The sequence below is a fragment of the Protopterus annectens genome, chromosome 6.part0 (genome assembly GCF_019279795.1).
Source record: "Protopterus annectens isolate FY-2018-M chromosome 6.part0, PAN1.0, whole genome shotgun sequence".
Taxonomy (NCBI): domain Eukaryota; kingdom Metazoa; phylum Chordata; order Ceratodontiformes; family Protopteridae; genus Protopterus; species Protopterus annectens.
Genome location: NC_056737.1, coordinates 177913239 through 177932892, shown reverse-complemented (window position 1 = coordinate 177932892; position 19654 = coordinate 177913239). Strand labels below are relative to the sequence as shown.

The 19654-nt window shown below is 40.3% G+C and overlaps 1 protein-coding gene across 1 annotated transcript in view; it reads right to left on the bottom strand.

Annotated features, from left to right (window-relative positions):
* Nucleotides 1–19654, bottom strand: part of TMEM63C (transmembrane protein 63C) — a 2716247-nt gene that overhangs the window by 718469 nt on the left and 1978124 nt on the right. Inside the window, exons 14-15 of the mRNA XM_044073895.1 lie at nt 15628–15748; nt 12585–12718 (exon numbers count right to left, since the gene is read on the bottom strand). Of these exons, the coding sequence (XP_043929830.1) occupies nt 12585–12718; nt 15628–15748 (255 nt within the window). The remainder of the gene's footprint in view (nt 1–12584; nt 12719–15627; nt 15749–19654) is intronic.

Below are 19654 nucleotides of genomic sequence, written 5' to 3'. Positions count from 1 at the left end.
ACTTCTCAAATATAGGGACTGAATAGCACACAGCAATGGCCTTGGTACACTTTAAAATTTGTAACATTTCTCACAAGAGCTTCTTGGGTACTCAACCATATTTATTTATTTTATTTTATTTTTTTTTATTTTACATTTGTTAACCGGGGGTGTCTGACTGAGCCGAAAAGGCCCTTTTTCAGCAGAGGCCCGGGGAGAAAAGCTCCACAAAGAAAAATGACAGACACATTTAGTTATTCAGACATAATCAGTATACACACAAATTACAAGAGACATGTTTTTACAGTGGTATGCGGCACAAACAGTTACAGTGGAGAGAACAATCAAAAAAGATATTAATTTTAAAAATAAAGGTAAGTAATAGATTTGTGGTGTACAGCTGAACTTTGGAATGTAGGTAGAATACATACATAGTACACAGGTACAGTACATACATTGTAGATTAGCCAGTGTTTGTGAGTAAGATTGAAAAACTATTATCAATTGCTCTAGATTTAGTATGCATATGTTATCCGCTTTCACTAGCCTGGGGAGCAATCATGGCACTGCCAACTTTGCTTGAGATGTTGCCTGATGAGGTCTTTAAAGGAGGCTTTGGATGATGTGTTTTGAATGCTAGTAGGGACAGAGTTCCATTTTTTAGCCACCGAACTACTATATAGTGCATCTCCAAAGCTATTGTAGCTGTTGGGGACTTCTAGTAGTAGTTTGCTTGATGATCTAAGAGGCCTTTTGGCTGAGTGATGTTGTACTAGGTTTTTGAGGGCAGGACACTTACTGGGGAGGTAATAGATAGAATGACAGAGGCAGAGCTGATTGTAGGTTAGGAGGTTGGGCAGTTCAAGCCAGTGGAGCTGTTTCAAAGCAGTACAGTGATGAGTTCTATATGAGCAATTTGCAGCAAAGCGGGCAATTCTGTTATAGCAAGCTTCCATTTTGCTTAGTTCAGTTTTGTTGAGATTAGTCAGAATGGGAGATGCATAGAGTAGGGTGGATAGAAGTTGGGAGCGAGCAATGGCTGATCTTGTGTTGTTGGTAAGAAATGGTTTGATACGGTAGAGTGACCCCAGTTTGGCATGTACTTTTTTAATAGTTAAGTTCAGATGACTATCAAATTTTAGGTGGGAGTCTATGGTTATTCCCAATAGCTTAGCCTGTGCCACTGGAGCAATTGGAGTAGCATTTGTGGAGTAGATAGTGAATTGACTGTTAGTGTTTTTGTTAGAACTGGTTATAACCATAAGCTGAGGTTTCTTTGGATTGAGGATAAGTTGGGCTTTGGTAAGGTAGTTTTCAACGTCAGAGAATGCTAGTTGAGTTGTTTGCAGGAGGGTGGGAATGTTTTGTGCAGCACAGATTAAGGTAGTGTCATCTGCATACTGAATTATAGATGCATGCTGTGTGGAGGTGTGGAGGTCATTTGTGAAGACTGTGAATAGTAGTGGTCCTAAGATAGAACCCTGTGGGACTCCTATAGTTATGGGCAGCTGAGGAGAGAGAGAATTTTCCCATTTCACAGCTTGGTACCTGTCAGTTAAGTAGCTTTGGAACCAGGTAAGAGTGGAATTAGATAGATGATATTGGTTTAGTTTGTTTAGCAGGATTTGGTGCGAGACTGTGTCAAATGCTTTGGACATATCCAAAAAAAGAGTTGACACTTGCAGGCCTTCATTTTTGAGACGGTTTACTGTGTCTGTGAAGCAGAGGAGAGCTGTAGTGGTACTATGGGCAGGTCTGAAACCATGCTGAGTAGGTGACAGGATGTTGCAGTCTAGGAGATAGTTTAGCATCTGGGTATGGATGCATTTTCTAGGATTTTGGCCAGGGGGGAGAGTAAAGCAATGGGTCTGTAGTTATTAAGTTCAGTGGAGGTCCCGCCTTTATGTATGGGTGTAACATAGGATATTTTCCAGAGTTTGGGCACATAGTTTTCAACAATTGATCTGTTTATGAGAGTGGAGACTGGGATAGCAATAGCATCTGCTGTAAGTTTCAAGAAATAGCTGGGGAGTAGGTTGGCTGCTGTTGATGAGGTTTTTAGTTTGGAGATCATGCTTTTGATTGAAGTGGTGGAAACTGTTTTGAGGGTAAAGCTTGTATTAGTGTTATTTGTGTTGGGGTGGATAGTGAGGAAGGAACTGTCCTGTGATACTAAGGATAGAATTGAGTTCACAAAGTGGCAGTTGAATTGTGTTTCGATGGGAACTTTAGTGTCAGGGGTGGTTGGTTTGAGGGTAGCCTTTTGGGTGGATTTTAGTAGCTGGTTTACATTTTGCCAAAATTTTTGTGGGTTGTGTTGGTATTTAGTTTGTAATGTTGTGTAGTAGGATTTTTGTCCAGCCTAATGCATTTTTTGCAGTTGCGCAGTTCTTGGTACTTAGTTAGGCTTTGTGTTTCTTTGTTTTTTGATAGTAGCCAGGCAGTGTCTCTGGACTTGAGGATTTGTTTGGTTTCTTTACTGAGCCAGGGGTTTGTAGAGGTTCTAACCTTGATTTTGCGCAATGGGGCGACAGTGTCTAGGTGTTGTAGAAATGTTTTGTTGAAATATGCTACAGCCTGGTCAAGTGGGAGGGTTTTAGGGGGTCCAGTCACAGTTACACAGTAAAGTGTGGAGGACCTCAGGAGAGAATTGTTTTGTGTTTCTAGTGGATATATAGTTAGTGGTTTTGCATATGCTTGTTCTACTACGTATAAAGTATATTATGTTGTGGTCACTTAAGGTGTCTGGGAGACTGCCTGTGTGAGGGTACAATGTGGGGTTGCTAGTTAGGACCCAGTCAAGGATGGATTCCCTTTTAGATTTTTATCACACCTAGTTGGAATTTGGACTAGCTGCTGGTAGCCATGGAGATTTATTAGATTACTTGGTGGTTCTGATATACAGGTGAACCAATCTAGGTTGAAGTCGCCCAGAATAAGGGTTTCTTGTGAGTATGTGGAAGAACACCAGGATAAGAAGTCTTCAAGGCTAGCAGGTGTATTACCAGGTGGAATATAGATCACAATTATGGTGATGACCTTTTTAGGGTGAAGTTGAAGTTGTGAGATAAGTATGTCCCAATTATTGGGGGAGGGGTAGGAGTTTGGTAATTGACGGACAGTTAAGTTGGACTTGTAGAGTAAGGCAGTTCCACCCCCTTTACGAAGTGGTCTGTCTTGTCTAATGATACTGTAGCCGGTAGGGAGAACTTCTGAGTTAGCTATGTTTTTATTTAGCCAGGTTTCTGTTAAAGCAACTATGTCTGGGGAGTAGTGTGCTATTGTGGCCTGGAGTTCAGGTATTTTATTTTTGATACTTCTAATATTAATATTTAGTATTAAAAGATGGCTGGTTTTGCTGCTGTTGTTGATTTGCTTTTATATCTCTTATAAGTCTAAAAAGACACAAGCAGACAGTGCTAGCAAACTCCCATGGCCCCTCCAATATCTGTGAAGGAACAAAGAGTTAATTGTTCCACGGCTGGCCCCTCCAATATCTGTGAAGGAACAAAGAGTTAATTGTTCCACGGCTAGGACAGAATCCATACTGTTGCTCCTGAATTACATCTTCATTATTAGTTGTTCTCCTTATCAGCAACCTGGTATAGGTTTCCCTGGGGGAGGGGGGGTGAACAGTGTGACCCATCTATAACTGGAACATACCCTCTTTTTGCTCCTTTTTTCAAATGAGGACCATTAACCCAGTCAGCCTAATGTCCACGCCTCTCATACAACATTAAAAAGGTGTGTTAATGGTAACATTCCAACAATGTCCAACACCTTCAACACTTACAGTCTGATCTCTACTATCCCCAGAACTCTGCACCAGTAGAATTATTTAATCACTGCAGAGACGTGGATCCAGTTCCACAGTCTGTTTCTGCCACAGCTTCTTCAGGGGTTCCTCAAACTTATTACATTTAAGACTTGGAAAAAGCATAGCAGAATAAAAATATCATTTCAGAGATCACTGCGATAAAATTAAAAAAGAAATACTATTGCACTGGTTGCACATCTATAAAAATATAACTCAAGTGATCTCCAGAGCCTCTATTCAAATTAGCAATCTTGAACATGGCCTCAAGCTCCCATAAAGTAAAATTTTCTTTCAACATACTTCTGACTCATTTAAACACTCCAACTCCCACTCATAAGAAATGGATATGTCTTGAATGAAAGACACATTCATAGCATATTCTGCTATGGCTAGCATGCTAACTACCCTTTACTACAACACTGTCTGCCCCTTCACTCTTAATACTAATCACCAATTTCATCTTGTACTCTAAAGAGGTGAAGTAAACCATGTTCTTTCCAGCCACCTTATATTTCTAGCTTTGAAGACAGTTATTATGGTGTCCCTATTTTAAGATAATGATCTTTTAGTTTATTCAAATAATGGCTCTTTGGCCAAGTAAGGGCATCATCAAAACCCTATACCTATGTTTAGGTGTTGTCACGTAGCTTTCTTATTATACCAGAAATCAGAAATTAATTCATCTTTGAAAGCCACTTACCACTTGGTCTAGGAAGCATAAAATGGTCTCATACCCAGAAAAAATTAGTCCAAAGGAGTTCTACAGTACTGATACTTGACATCTTTCAAAAATTTGACCAATAATCTAAAAATAACATGGCCATTCCCCACCTTAAAATGGTGCACATTCATACACAAATATACCTAGTTTCTTTCCCCTATATCTGCAGTCAATGTCCAGCAGTTAAACGTTTAATAATATTATTTAAACTGCTAACATTCAAACTTTTGATGACCACCACCTTTCCCTTCTTTTTAATCTGCCCGTCCTTTTACACTGTAATACCTTTTGTCCAAATAAAACTATATTTCCCATTATCAGGTGCCCTCTGTCCAAATAATACTATACTCCTCGTATCAAGTGTTCTCAGAATTAGTGACATCTAACTTTGTAAAACGTGGAACAATGTTGCTGTGAGCAGCAGTCACCCCACAGTGTGAGGTTCTCTGGTTCTGTTCTCAGCTGGGGTGTCTTCTTTGTGGAGTCTGCAGATCTTCTGTGTGTTCCAGTGGGTTTCCTCTGGCTACTCCAGTTTCCTTCCACATTCCAAAGACAATTTTAGGTGGATTGGTGACTCCAAATTGTCCATAGGTTTGTGTGTGTGTGTGTGTGTGTGTGTGTGTGTGTGTGTGTGTGTGTGTGTGTGTGTGTGTGTGTGTGTGTGTGTGTGTGTGTGTCTGTGTCTGTATACATGTGTGTTTCAGAAAAAAGGCCTGGCAATCCAACTTCCTTTCTATGCTTTCCTACTAAACTCTACTGAAAGCGTCAGCAGTTCATGGAGTTGCTAGAGAATTTGGATGCATCTTCACAGCATTGGAGGGACAGAACTTTGCAAAGTTCCAAAGGCATGGATATCCACACTGTCAGGAAATGGAGCTTTCTAGTCTTTTAACAGCAAGCTTTGGCTTACTAAAAATCTCATGATCATCCCCAGCTAACCATATATCTGCCTGATTTGTTCTATGGTCCTCCCCATATGTAATACTTAAAAGGATTGCTCTCCTTGGAAATCTGACCTTTCTTGTGGGGAAGTTATTGGTGCACTACTGAATATTTTCTATAAGGGCAATGAGACAGCATGCATTACCTTATGTTAATCATTTAAAAATTAATGTTAACTCTATAATAAGAAAATCACATTTTTTTTACATTAAAATAATACTTCTGTATATACTTAAAAGACATATTAATACATGCAACTTTTCAGTCCTTATTATCATAAACAAACTGAGCTGCCCTTATATCCGCTGCCTTTGAGTTGTGGCCCACCACATCTGGAGTACTTAGGAGTTGTTGCTGCATTACAACTTTTCTTGCAGACTTGACTTTGAGACTTTCCATCTCACTCTGCATCTCCTTGATTATCACAGTTCTCAGGATCTCCTTTCTTACTGTAGATCTGCCCATGACAATCATGGATGCTCTTCTGCCTGGAAATACAAAATATTTATTTTATGCTAATGTCTGTGGCTTCCCTTTGTAGTCTTCCATTTCTCCACAAACAGCAACAGAAAAATTTTGGTTCAGCTGATTTACCAACTACTTCAGGTTCAGGCTGCATACCTTCCTATGGATTTTTGTATTCTTAATTTCTCCATCCAGTAATTTGCTTGTATGTCTTACAAAAAAAAATATCTTACTTCTGATTTCTTTTCAGCATTTTATTTATCTGACATTTATTTATTGGGACCATCTGAATGGGCAATAACCCCTTTTCAGTAGAGGATCAGGAAGAAAAGCTCCATGACTAAATCAAGACAGCTAAAACATCATATATACATATATGTATACACATAAAAATATTTACAACAGTTATACAGACAGTAATTTCCTTTATATCATATTGCTTTTCTCTTCAAGTAGAAGTAGCATAGATGATGTAGGTAATTTGCTTTGCAATCTTACGTCCAGTAGCATTTGAGCAGATGAGAGATGGAGTCTTTGTAATGAAATATTCTCCTATTCCAACGCTGCAAGATGACAACCTGCATAGCTTTAGTTACAGCTTTTCCTTGTGAGTTTTCACTGTTTGGATTGCTTTCCCCACTTGTCCATTTAATACAGATAGTTTGGACTGGAACTGTATGCCTAAATTCCTTCTCATGCACACAATTTCTGAATTTCTGAGTTTTTATACAGAAGGCCATCATCATGCATAACAAAACCATGCATCTGATATTTGAAGAACACATATACTAATGCACTCATCCCAGACACAGGGGTGTGTCAGTTTGATTATTTCAGAGAACTAAGTATAATGCCCTACAGATACAAGACACATGGGCTTCTTTAAACTGGACGAGGAATGTGATTTAAAGGAACTTGAGCAGGAAGGAGTCTATAAATATTTGGGAATAGATGAAAAGATGAAAACAAAACATGAACAGATGTTAATAAAACTCAGTAAGGAATACTTCAGAAGACTACAAGTGATTTTGAAAAGTGTCTTGATATCTAGGAATAAAGTCCAATGTAAATCAATTTGCTCTTCCTTTTCTAAGTTACAGTTTTGGGTTGACCAACTGGCCCCAAAAATTACTGGATCGACTGGACACAAAAACAAGACCAGTGTTTCAAGCTTATCAAATAATATATAAAATGAGTGTATATCAAGATTATATATTCTTTGCTCTATTCCCATTGGGAAAACTTCTATAACTCTGAATGCTGTTTGTCCTTGAGTCAATGGACTTTGTACCTTCACAGGACTGCCCAGAACAGCTTTCTTGGATCCATGTCAAATGCGTTCTTCAAGTCTAGGAATGCCCAGCTGGACTCTCCTAGTCTTCTCAACTATCTCACACTGGATCAGTTGTGCTGCACCCTGATCTGAATCCAAACTGCTTATCTCCCATCTTACTCTCTACTATTCTGCATATTCATTTATTAATCAACCTCTGCAGAATTGTCACGCAGTGTGACAGGAGTGCCTGCAGAAACCATTTCTTCCCTAAATCACCTAACATCTTGATCATATCTGCAGTGACCTCGTCTGAACCTGCTGCTTTCCCTGACTTCATTTTCCTTTGTGCTATTCTTACTCTTCTAGGGAGGGCTCCTCTTCTTCTCTCATTGTAGGATGTAGGGAGCAGTACAGCTTCTCTGGGGTTTTCTTCATTCAAAAGCAGCTGGAAGTACTCCTTCCATCCGCCTTTGATTTCCTGTGGATTGGTGAGACGTTGTTAATGGTGTCCCTTATGAAGGGTGTCTGACAACCACTTTCCTTTTCTTTCTGTCTTTGCCTTGCAACCTGAAAGAGTTTCTTTGTATTATCTACCGTCACTTTCAAAACTTATTAGAGTACCGCTGATGCCTCCTCCTTAACAACTGAACCTGCTCTCTTAGTCTCTTTGTTAGCTAACCAGTACTCCTTATTAGCCTGGTCCTTCTTTTCTGTCTTTCACTTTTTTCCTGCACTCCTTTCTTTTGATGACTTCCTGGACTTCTGCATTCCACCACCAGCTTTCCTTATATACCTTATTTCCATAATTGGTTCAGCTGCATATCTATTCTATATTCTTCACACATGCTGTTTTGAGGTGATATGACCTGTAGTAGAACTATATATATATATATATATATATATATATATATATATATATATATATATATATATATATATATATATATATATTGTTTGTGTCTTTCGGCTTTTCCCGGATAGGGGTCGCCACAGCTGAACTCCGGTTTGCTAATGATTGGCAGTAGATTTTTACGTGCTGGCTTGCCGGCCCTAACGCACAACCTTCAATGAAGGAACGCCCATTCACGCATGTCGCCACACAGAAGACGCTCTAACTGATATATATATATATATATATATATATATATATATATATATATATATATGGTTCTACCTGACATAATCGAAACCACACAACACCGATAAAACCACATCATCGACACCACATACATATTCCCGGTCCATAAACAAACAGCCACACATAACCCGACGCGAAATAATAACCACAAACAAAAACAAAAACCCCATACAAAACAAAACACATCCCCATTCCACAAACCACACACAACACAAACACACAAAAATCCCAGCCCACACTAAACTCACACTTCAAACCCTAAGGTCCGCCCTAAGGTCACACACTATCGCACCTAACCTGCTAACCGCTCCCATAACCTCTACTCACACCTCCTAACCCTAACCCCCCTCTCCCTAACTCACCGCTAACTCACTTAACCCCTACCTAACCTAACCCTAACTAAACCCTCCCCCCCTGGCTCATCTAACCCCCCTAACACGCCACCCCTACCTAACAGCCACCCTATAACTTAACCCACTCCTCCCACCTTATCAGCATCTCCCCCACACCCTCCTGCTTACCCCTGCCGTCCACACAGCATCCTCCACTACACCCTCCTACACAGCCTCCTGCGGCGTTACGGCATCCGGCGCGCGTGTGCTATCCGTCATCGTCGGTCTTCTCCATAGCGATCGTTCTGCAACGCGGTCGACCGCCGGTCTTGGCTCCTTTCGATCTTCTGGAGCTCCAGTTCCGTCTTGTCGCTAGAACCATATATATATATACATATATATATATATATATATATATATATACATATATATGAATAATCGCAGACAAATATGCATGCTTCAACAAACATTATGAAAATACACATTTGACGAATGTATTCTGAAAAAACAGAAAATCTCCTCCACAACAGCAACAATGCAAACCACACTGTAAAATAAAATGTTCATTGCAGGAGCTTTGCCCTGCATATGCGCATTACTTATATAGACTAACTCCACAGTTGCACAACTTTTGCATATTCTGCAATACTACAAATTATGAATAGTACTTTTCACTAAAATGGTAAATGCAGCAGTTTGACACAGAAGCTCTTGGTGGTAAGAACAACCTGATCAAAATGATACAAACATCTGTTGACATCTGTGTATGATCCCTTTACACCTATATTCATATATTTGTGTGTATGTACACACAAAAACTGATTTTAATCCACTCTGCCTTGGGTTGACATCAGTTTTGTCATCAAAAGTTTGTTGACTCCACAGATGGTTGACAGGCATGTGAGATCACACCATTCTTGGAGTAGGGAAATATACCTTCTCCCCAAGACTGTGCAATCTTGGAGTTGGTATATACAATTAGCAGGCAGGGTGGGGAGGTACATGGGGACTTGCTCCCTGCAAAAACTGATGTTTCAGGCAGTTTTCTGTTAAGTTATTTTGCACGGGTTGAGATTTTAACTCAACGCATGCATAGTAGCATGTCGGTATTTGCAAAGTTGATCTTTTGTGGTCAACCTTATGAACATAAATGTTTGGGTTATTAATTGTTTTTCAGAAAACCCATATACATAGAATGATCAAAATACCCAAACATTGATATCAGTAATGTTGAGAACAAAAGGTTGACAAAACAAACATTGACACATATCTGCATATGCACTGATGAATATCCTCGGACCATGCAAAAAAATTAAAAAAAAAAAAAAAAAGAGAGAGACAGAGAAACATTGTTTTTGTAGGGAGGCAAGCCCCCCCTACCACCACACCCCTGCTAATTAAATATACTAACTATGAATATACACCATCCCTGGGGAAGGGCATATCACCTAACCCTGGGAATTGTCGATCTTGCACACCTGTTGACCAACTGTTTCATTGACCAAAGTGTCTTGATAAAATAGATTTCGATATTTGGGAGTTTTGATAATTATCTCAGCTCTGATACATAAGAACATATGCATTCACACACACACACACACACACACACACACACACACACACACACACACACACACACACACACACACACACACATATATATATATATATATATATATATATATACATATATATATATATATAGGTTTACCATAAAAATGCAGAATGAAGGTCTGACGAAAACGGGAATGTCGAATGTCAGTTGGCTGCTTCCTTTATTGCTGACCTTCAATACTATGAGTGTTCTTTGCTGCAAATGCCACTGTGCATTTGCACATATGTGGCCGAAGTTACGACTAAAGAGTGCGGTACAGTGCGGATCGGGAAATTACTCTTTTCCTCACTGTAGTGCAATGTCGGAGTTGGAATATGTAATTTGCAGGGGCTATGGGGGTGCAGGGGTCTTGCCCTCCCTGCAAAAACATTAAGTCACGTGATTTGCAGTAATGAACTGCAAAAAAATGTTGAATGTGCGAATGTGATAGTGCCGCTAAATGCACGTCGACATTTTCAAAGAATTAATATGCACGACCGGTATTTTGAGTTGACAACATGAACGGATTTTGTTGTGTCATTCGTACTTTTGATGGTAAACCTATATATCACAGGATTATAGGAAGTTACTAGGCTATTGACCCTGAAGCCCTTACAACCCTAATGAAGAATTAAGCTCATGTTCTGACAAGTCAGCACCTGATGCCACTGTCCAGCAGGGACATGGGTGGAATCCCAGGAGTGTATTTTCTGTTCCCCATTCAGTTATCCAGGTTGCACTTAAAAAGGGTTAATGAGGTACTCTGCTTGACATGGAGAGGGAGTCTGTTCCACAGAAGGAGGAGTCTCTGGGACACAAACCTGTCCCACCAACAAGTCGTATTGATGTCACAGACCAGGTTGAGGTCGCGTATGCGGGTTACTTGAGTGAAGTTTGACTTGCGGATATGCAGCAGTCCCATAAAGGAGGTATCTGAGATTGCTTTGTATGTCAGACAGAGGTCACCTCTGAGGAGTCTGTATGAGACTGAGTAGAGGGACAGGGCTTTTAGCCTATCTGTGTAGTGTACATGTTTGAGGCCCTGGATTCTCCTGGTGAGGAACCTCTGTGGTCTTTGCAGCTGTGGAATGTGCTTTGTGAGGTATATGCCAAAAGGGGAGTTGTCCTCATAATGGGTCTTATAAGGGAAGAATGGAGAGATGTTATGACCTCCTTGTCCCTGGATGAGATACCCTTCCTAATGAGGTGGGCCATGTAAAAAGCTTTCTGTACAACAGAGGCAATATGGTGGTCAAAAGTCAGTTTGCTATCAACCTGGGTGCCCAAGTCCCTCACAAATGATTGCGTGCTTAAGACCTTGTTATTAATGTGATAATTTGTGGGGACATCACTCCCCCCAAATGGGAACATGATGCATTTTTTTGTCATTCAGTTTGAGACCGTGTTTCTGGCACCAGTCATTTATTTGGGTAAGACCCTCTTGGAGGATGTCCACATCACTAGGGGAATTGATGACATCACTAGGTGAATCAATGACATCGCCCAACTTGTAGTCATCTGCAGACTTGGTCAGCCATAGCCCAGGTACTATCTGATTAGTCCGAATACAGATAGCTCATTTTTACTTAGTTCTGCATTACATCACATTTAATTAGTCAATGTTATGGTGACTAAAGTAAAAATTAATAATATCCCTGTGTGTTTATATGTATCTCAATGTATGTGTGTGTGTGTGTGGGGGGGGGGGGGGTTGAGTACTAGGTGAGTTGCTGGCTACTAGAGCAAGATTGCTACTAGTGGGGTGAGAAGTTTTTAATTTTATCCCACTGTTACGCAATCCTGGAGTTAGCTGCCCACCTGCAAGAACTCTTGTTTTTTTTTTTTTCAGATTTTTTGTCTGTTTGGTGGTTTCAATATACACAAACAATGAATTAGGGAAATTAGGCTTTTCAGTATAGTCCCTAATATAGTCTCTATATATACAGACACACACACACACACACACACACACATATATATATATATATATATATATATATATATATATATATATATATATATATATATATATTTGCATGTACTCATGAACACACACACTCATGCAGTGAAAAAGTGTTTACCAAATTAAACTTAGTATACATGTAAAATATCAGATTTATAAAACAGATGAAAATTAAGTTGTTCAGAACATGATATCTACTGTTAATACTGTTGTTCATTAACTGCAGCTCAGAACTGCTGGCTTATTTCTCTCTTCATTCTAGCAATGTCCCAAATCAAACTGCAGAAACTTCTCATAAGCATATTTGGTAACAACAGAACAATCATGAAAGATACAATAAAGAACTGGTTCACTTACACTGCTGTCATCCTTTCATCCTGAAAGGTCACAAATGCCATATCCAGTCGCTTCAGGTTGATGCGATTCCTTTCTGCATTGAACTCATCTGTCAGCTTCTCTTCCAGTTCACTGTAGTACTGCTCAGCATCCACCTACGGAGGCACAAGAAAAAGACCGTCACATGACAGTACATACATTTAAATACAGTCAATGCAATGGAAGTGGTGACGTGAATTGTGGGGTATTCAGTGCCACTGTGAAGCACAGCATTATGTACACTCCTATGCTGATGCATACAACCAATGAAACTCCTGTGCTTTACAGCAGGAGACACACTGCAATGGTACTGTGGCTACTGCTGAGATGGAAGTGTGCATATTCTCATGCCAATACACACTGGTGCATACTCAGACTAGCTGGAAAAAATTATTTAATAGACACGCTGAACTTAATGGTGGTTTAAAGAAAAAAGTACTTACTGTATCATTATTTTCATAATTAGGCATGCAAATGGATGGATATTAAATAAAATGCAGCTATCTTACCATAAAATATCTAAAAGAAAGGCTGTGTACAGTTAATTGTCATACAGAGACATCAAGTGGATGACTGAGAGAGGCAGATGCAATGTGAGTGTCTACGTGATGTCTGCATGGCGACAGCATCAGCATGAGGTCTGTCTATACAAATATCTAGGCACAATCTGAATTTACTGAGTGGGAGCATTTGTTTCATTTCACTGGTGAGGGATTACCAATACTGAGAAACGATCACAGAAAAGCTGCTGTCTGTTTGATAAAGTCTAGTTCTGGAAGTCTGCAGAGAGGGCACAAAAGAAGGCACATACATAAGAAAGGAATCAGAGGTTTGTGTGGTGTGATGGTTAGTAAAGAAAGGGAAGGATTCCAGATTCAGTAATTTAAAGATAAGGAAAGCAAGAAGATGACTGATTCTCTGTGGAATGGGGAGACATTTGGCTTTGGCTAGCAGCAGGCAGCGATGTTCAGTTCTAGGTAGGGGTGGGGAACAGAATCTAGAAAATATTATTGGAGGTGGTTTGCAAGGATGACATTGTTTTTGGAGGTAGGTGCAATTAAAGGCAGACTGCATTCTAGTTTGGCTAGGAGTACTCTCTTTCTAGTTGCTAACTTGGAGACTTTCCTTCATCAAAACAATTGTGAGCTAACTGGTTTTATATTTTTTGGTGTAGTGTTGAAATTTGAGTTGCTGATCAAACATAAACCTATATATCAGAAGTGGTTTGTGCTTTCAAGAGGAGTTTGAAAGTTTCAGGCTATGTGCCAGTCTGGGGGTACAAAAGAGAGATTTTGCCCAGTCCCAAAAAACATTGCTTTTGTCTTTTTGGTATTTAGAATGAGATTACTGCTAGCTAACCAGGATGGGAGTTGAGAGAGGCCTTTTTCAAATTTGAATTTAAGTTTATTTTGGAAGGGGTTGGATTTGTTGATCACCATGTCATCTGCATACAATATGATGGGACCTTGTGGGCACCCAGTAGGTAGATTACTGACAAATATTTTTTTTCTTTTTATTACTGACAAATATTGAGAAAAAACGGAGAAGGACCAGAGCTTTGAGGAGCACTTTTCATAAGGTGGGCGATATGGGAACTAAACTTTCCATTCTATACAGTAAAATGTATTTGTAAGTAGGTTCTGAACCAGAGAAAGCTTGGTTGCTAATTCCTGCTTGAGCTAATGAGTTAAGGAAAATAAGGTGATCATTTAGGTCAAAGACCTTGGTTAGGTCTATAAAAGCAAAGCCAATGAGGATGTTTTTGTCCATGTTAAGCAGAATGTTATCTGGGAGGTGCAGAGGGTGGTCATGGTAATTCTACCTGCCCAAAAGCCATGTTCATAAGTGAAGCATCTTACAGTTTTATAGGTATTGTCAAAGTTGCACATAAATAAATTTTGCAACTATTTTCCATATGATGGCCACTCTAGTGGTGTAGAGGGATAAATCTCTCACTATGGCTCAGGTGACCTGGATTTGGCTGACGAAGAAGCAGGGAGGAATGCAGGTTACATGGACATTCCTCGTAATGTTCATGGCAAAGGATGGGTTTGTGCAAGGGAGGGCATAGTCTATGAGAGGATTAGGGTTGGAAATTGGTGAGCTTCTGCAGAGGTGGGGCAATATGCCACATGCTCCCACTGCATACCCACTCCTTTGAAGTAACCACATAACCAGAGGGAGGGAACAGAAACCAAGGACAAGGCCTTAATTAAAAAAACAAACAAAAAAAAAAACATTAAATGTAGTACACCACTGCCACACAGCATTCTGTTAGGTTCCATATCAAACCAGTTGTAATCTGTGTACATCAGGGGTAGAATGGATAGACCAGAAGACTCAGCGCTGAATGTGGGACACTGGGAACAGCTGTTAGAATGAAGCAGGGGTGCTTACTATATCTCCCCAAAATATTTTCCATATGTTGGGAAGAATGAAGATGGGTTTGAAGTCGCTGGTTCCACTTGGCTTATACACCTTCGGGATACATTTTATTATTGCTTGTATCAGGGGTCAAGCATGATACTGTAAGTTAGGAAAGTACTATAAAGAGATTTAGGGGATCCAAAAAAATGTTTCTTTTCATATAAATCGATGGAGGAGGTCATGTAAACTAGTGGGAGCATCTGAAATGACATACAAGTAAATAAATCCCATCCATGAAGTTCCTAGATAATCCAAACAGAAACCAGTGCTAATTAACATTCGTAGTGTACCAAAAGCACTAGATTGCCTTATTCAGGAATAAAAATGAAGACTATTGCACACTTCTGAGTGTTTCTAAAATGGCATCTGATACAACATATAGCTAATGGAAGCAAATCCTGTTTAGGTATAATTCAGTTTGAAATGGGTTAAAACAGATATTTGCGTTTTGTAAGTAACTCCGAGGTCACACACTCTGCCAACATGTCATTAATATCTGCATAAGAGGGGTTGGATTGAATGTGTTTTGCATATATATAATCACAGACCGGCAACACCACACAAAGGATACAGATATTTTCTCATTTTACTCACTAACCTTTTCAAAGCCACAGCAATCACAGCAGAAGATTCGGGCACATGGATGTGTTTTAATCATAATTCTCCCATCCTTCTGAGCCTTGGCAGCGAAGTACAACCGCCCTTTCATTGCTTTCCTCCTAAAGGAAAGCACAGCAGTATCCGGTCAGTATACAGACATGATGTAAAACATGCTTCTTCAATATCTTTACATTAATAATATATAATCTTACAGATCAACCTCATGTGTGTGTGTGTGTGTGTCTTGCTCTCTCTCTACATAATGACACACACACACACACACACACACACACACACACACACACACACACACACACACACACACACACACTCACACATGCCTGCCTGTAAATGTACTACTGTAAATCTACTTACACACACACACACACACACACACACACACACACACACACACACACACACACACACACACACCTATCTGGAAATGTACTTAAATGCACACATAAATAAACACACAATCACACACAGACCCTCTACATAATGAGAGACACACACACACACGCACATACATACACACACACACACACACACACACACACACACACACACACACACACACACACACAAAAATGGAGAAGAATACCAGGGTTGTGCTGGGCAGCATTTAATGATTGAATGACAGAGGCGAAAGAAAGAGAAAAGGATTCGGTTATTAGTAGTTTAAAAGATAATCAGCAGAAATTAAAAGAGCAATTGAGGGAATTGCAACAAACTGCTAGTAATTTAGATGTAGTAAATGGTAAATGCTTGAAGGACCCTCCCTTTAAGGGGCTTTATCCTGTAAAGGAATTAGCTAAATTGCAGATAACTGAATCATCAGAAGACGATAATGCCTGGCTCCCCCCACCACTGACTGCACCACCAACTGCACCCCCGCAGTATCAGCCCCCCCTTGCTCAACAAGGAGCAGAAGCACAGCAGCCAGATTCCACCACTAAAGATTCCAACCCTAGAGAAAGAGAACAAGCTGCGGACAGTCATTCTAGTGAATCTGAGCCAGAAACAAGCGATAGGAAAAAGGGACCAAAACCTCATAGTAAGACTCATAAAGAAACAAAAGCTGTAATGTATTTTAGAGCTAAACCTTATTATAAAGGAAAAGGGAAGCGACATTTACACTGACAAAGGCATTTTGGCCAGTTCCCCGCTATAATTGACAGTGGGGATGGGTATTTTGGGCCAGATAAATTTAACCCAGATTCAGAATCGGAGTCGTCAGAGAACAACAGATTGTTACCTTTGAGGAAGGTACCTAACCCAGCCCATGTTAGAAGTGCACAGGAACCACCAACTGTTGTAGTACCTAGGGCGTGATCGGCGGTTGATTTTCAAGCTATTACCAAATCGTTACTGCCTATTCGTAATAATTCAGCTAAGTTCCAGCATGTGCTGGCGGGACATATTTGTTTACAAAATCCTACAATAGAAGAAGTTAGGGCAGTTCTTCAGTACGCTATACCGGCTGATCTGATGAAACGGATTTGGGATCATGCTAATGTCCCTACTCCAATTCTAAAACATGATGCATATGGAGATAATGGGTTCGAAGCGGTCAGGCAACGAATAGTAACTGGTCCAATATTAAGTCAGTCCTTCAAAAAGAAGACGAACCTATGAACGAGTATTTAAATCATCTCACTGAAGCCTTTGAGGCTTACTCTGGTTACTCAGAACCCACCGAAGGGCCAGCATAGAGCGGATTGTTGGCTGCTTTCGTAGATGGGTTATACCCACAAGTACGGGATAAGCTAAAGGAAGTATGTTTAAACTGGCCTAGTCTTGGATTGCATGAATTAGTCACACAAGTGCAATACCTCTCCGACCACTTAGCACAGGAAAAAAAGGATTTACAGGAAAAATTGGTTAAAGCACAGATTCAGATGTGTACAGCCTTTGGGCAGCGTGGACGGGGAGGACGAGGACAGGGAAGAGGGAGAGGTGGATGCCAAAGAAACCAAAATAGACAAAACTGGCAAGAAAATCGATCAGCCCCATCCCAAAGCTATAATAATCAGACGGAGTGTTTCAATTGTGGCCAAGTAGGTCATTGGAGAAATGAATGTCCGTATCTGGCTGAGCAATCTGCCCCACCCACTGATACGTCACCTCAGTGGAATTCTAATTGGACTCCATCCAATCGGCAGCCATCACAATGAAGGTTCCCTGAACAAAGACAACAGCAGTTGTACCCCTTCATCCCTGTGGATCAGGATGGACCACATGTTATGTTATTTGTCAAAAATAAACCGTACCCATTTTTGATTGACACTGGAGCTACCAAATCTATGTTAGCTGGCGAAGCAGCAATAAATGTCCCCCTCTCCAACAACATAACTAGAGGGGTAGGTGTTTCTGGCATCCCTATTGAATATTCTGAAACCGTCCCAGTCCCAGTAACTTTGGGACCTTTACAAGACAATCATGCATTTTTAGTAGGGCCCTCAGCACCATTGAATTTATTGGGAAGAGATTTGCTCTGTAAGATGGGAACAATCATCTTCTGCACAGCTGAAGGAGTATATTTACAAGTACCTTCAGATAAACAAGACAGTATTTTGGCTACTTTAGATGAAAATGTCACTCTGCAAACAATGTGTATGCAGTCTGACTTCGATAAGAATAAGCATCTAAATTCATTACCCTCTCATCTATGGACCACTCATGATAATGATGTTGGGTTTCTGATTTCAGCCACTCCTGTAAAAATAACTTTAAAACCCGGAGCAAAGTTACCTTGGGTACCACAGTACTCTTTGATGGTAGAGGCCACATCTGGTATTGCCCCCGTCCTTTCTACCTTGGTACAACAAGGAATTATAGTACCTACAACGAGTCCATGTAATACTCCAATTATACCGGTAAAGAAACCTGGTAAACAAGCTTACAGACTTGTGCAAGACTTGCGAGAAGTCAATAAAGCTGTCTTGCCTGTTTTTCCAATTGTACCAAACCCAGCTATGATTTTAAGGTGCATACCACCTACAGCATGTTGTTTTACAGTTATAGATATCTCATCAGCTTTTTTCTCTATCCCAGTGCATGCAGATAGACAGTATTTGTTTGCATTCACTTATAAAAGCAAACAGTATACTTGGACCCGACTACCCCAAGGATATGTAGAATCTCCAACCCTATTCTCTAGAGAGATGCACAGACAACTGCAGGATTTAAAGTTACCACCACGTTCAGTATTGGACCAATATGTAGACGATATTCTTATAGCTTCACAAGATACCAAGTCTTGTATAGAGGACTCACTTTTAGTTTTAAAGTTTTTAGCCAAACGAGGTTTTGAGGTAAATAAATCTAAACTGCAGTTCTGTCAAGAAAAGGTACAATACCTGGGACACATCATTTCTATGGGTTCACGTCAAATACTTCCAAGTAGAATTAACTCCATCCAGACTGCCCCCCACCCTGTAACTCAGAGACAACTCAGGGGATTCCTCAGCCTAGCAGGTTATTGTAGACAGTGGGTGCCCAATTTTTCAGAAATTTCAGCCCCTCTGTTACAGCTTCTAAAAAAGGAGGTCACAGACCCTCTGCCTTGGTCCCCTGAACATGAAAACGCCTTTCAGGCTATTAAAACGGCACTGATAAACCCACCTGCCCTGGGGCTCCCAGATTATTCTAAACCCTTTGTTTTCTTCTGTTGTGAAAGAAATAAAACTGTCCTGGGCCTGCTGGCGCAAGCGCGCATGGGAGGCTATCGACCTATAGCATATTACAGTACTCAGTTACACCCTGTTGCTTCTGGCTATTCACCCTGTTTATGAGCAGTGGCAGCCGCTGCTGTTTTGATCGATATGGCAGCATCATTGGCATTAGGACATGACACTATACTAGCAGTACCTCATGCGGTGCAAGTGTTACTTTTAAAAACAAAAACACAGTATCTTTCTAATGCTTGTCTCACTAAATATGAGTAAAGTTTATTAACTAATCCCGCTGTGCAAATTACACGTTGCCCACCACTAAACCCTGCTTCATTGATTCCAACTGAC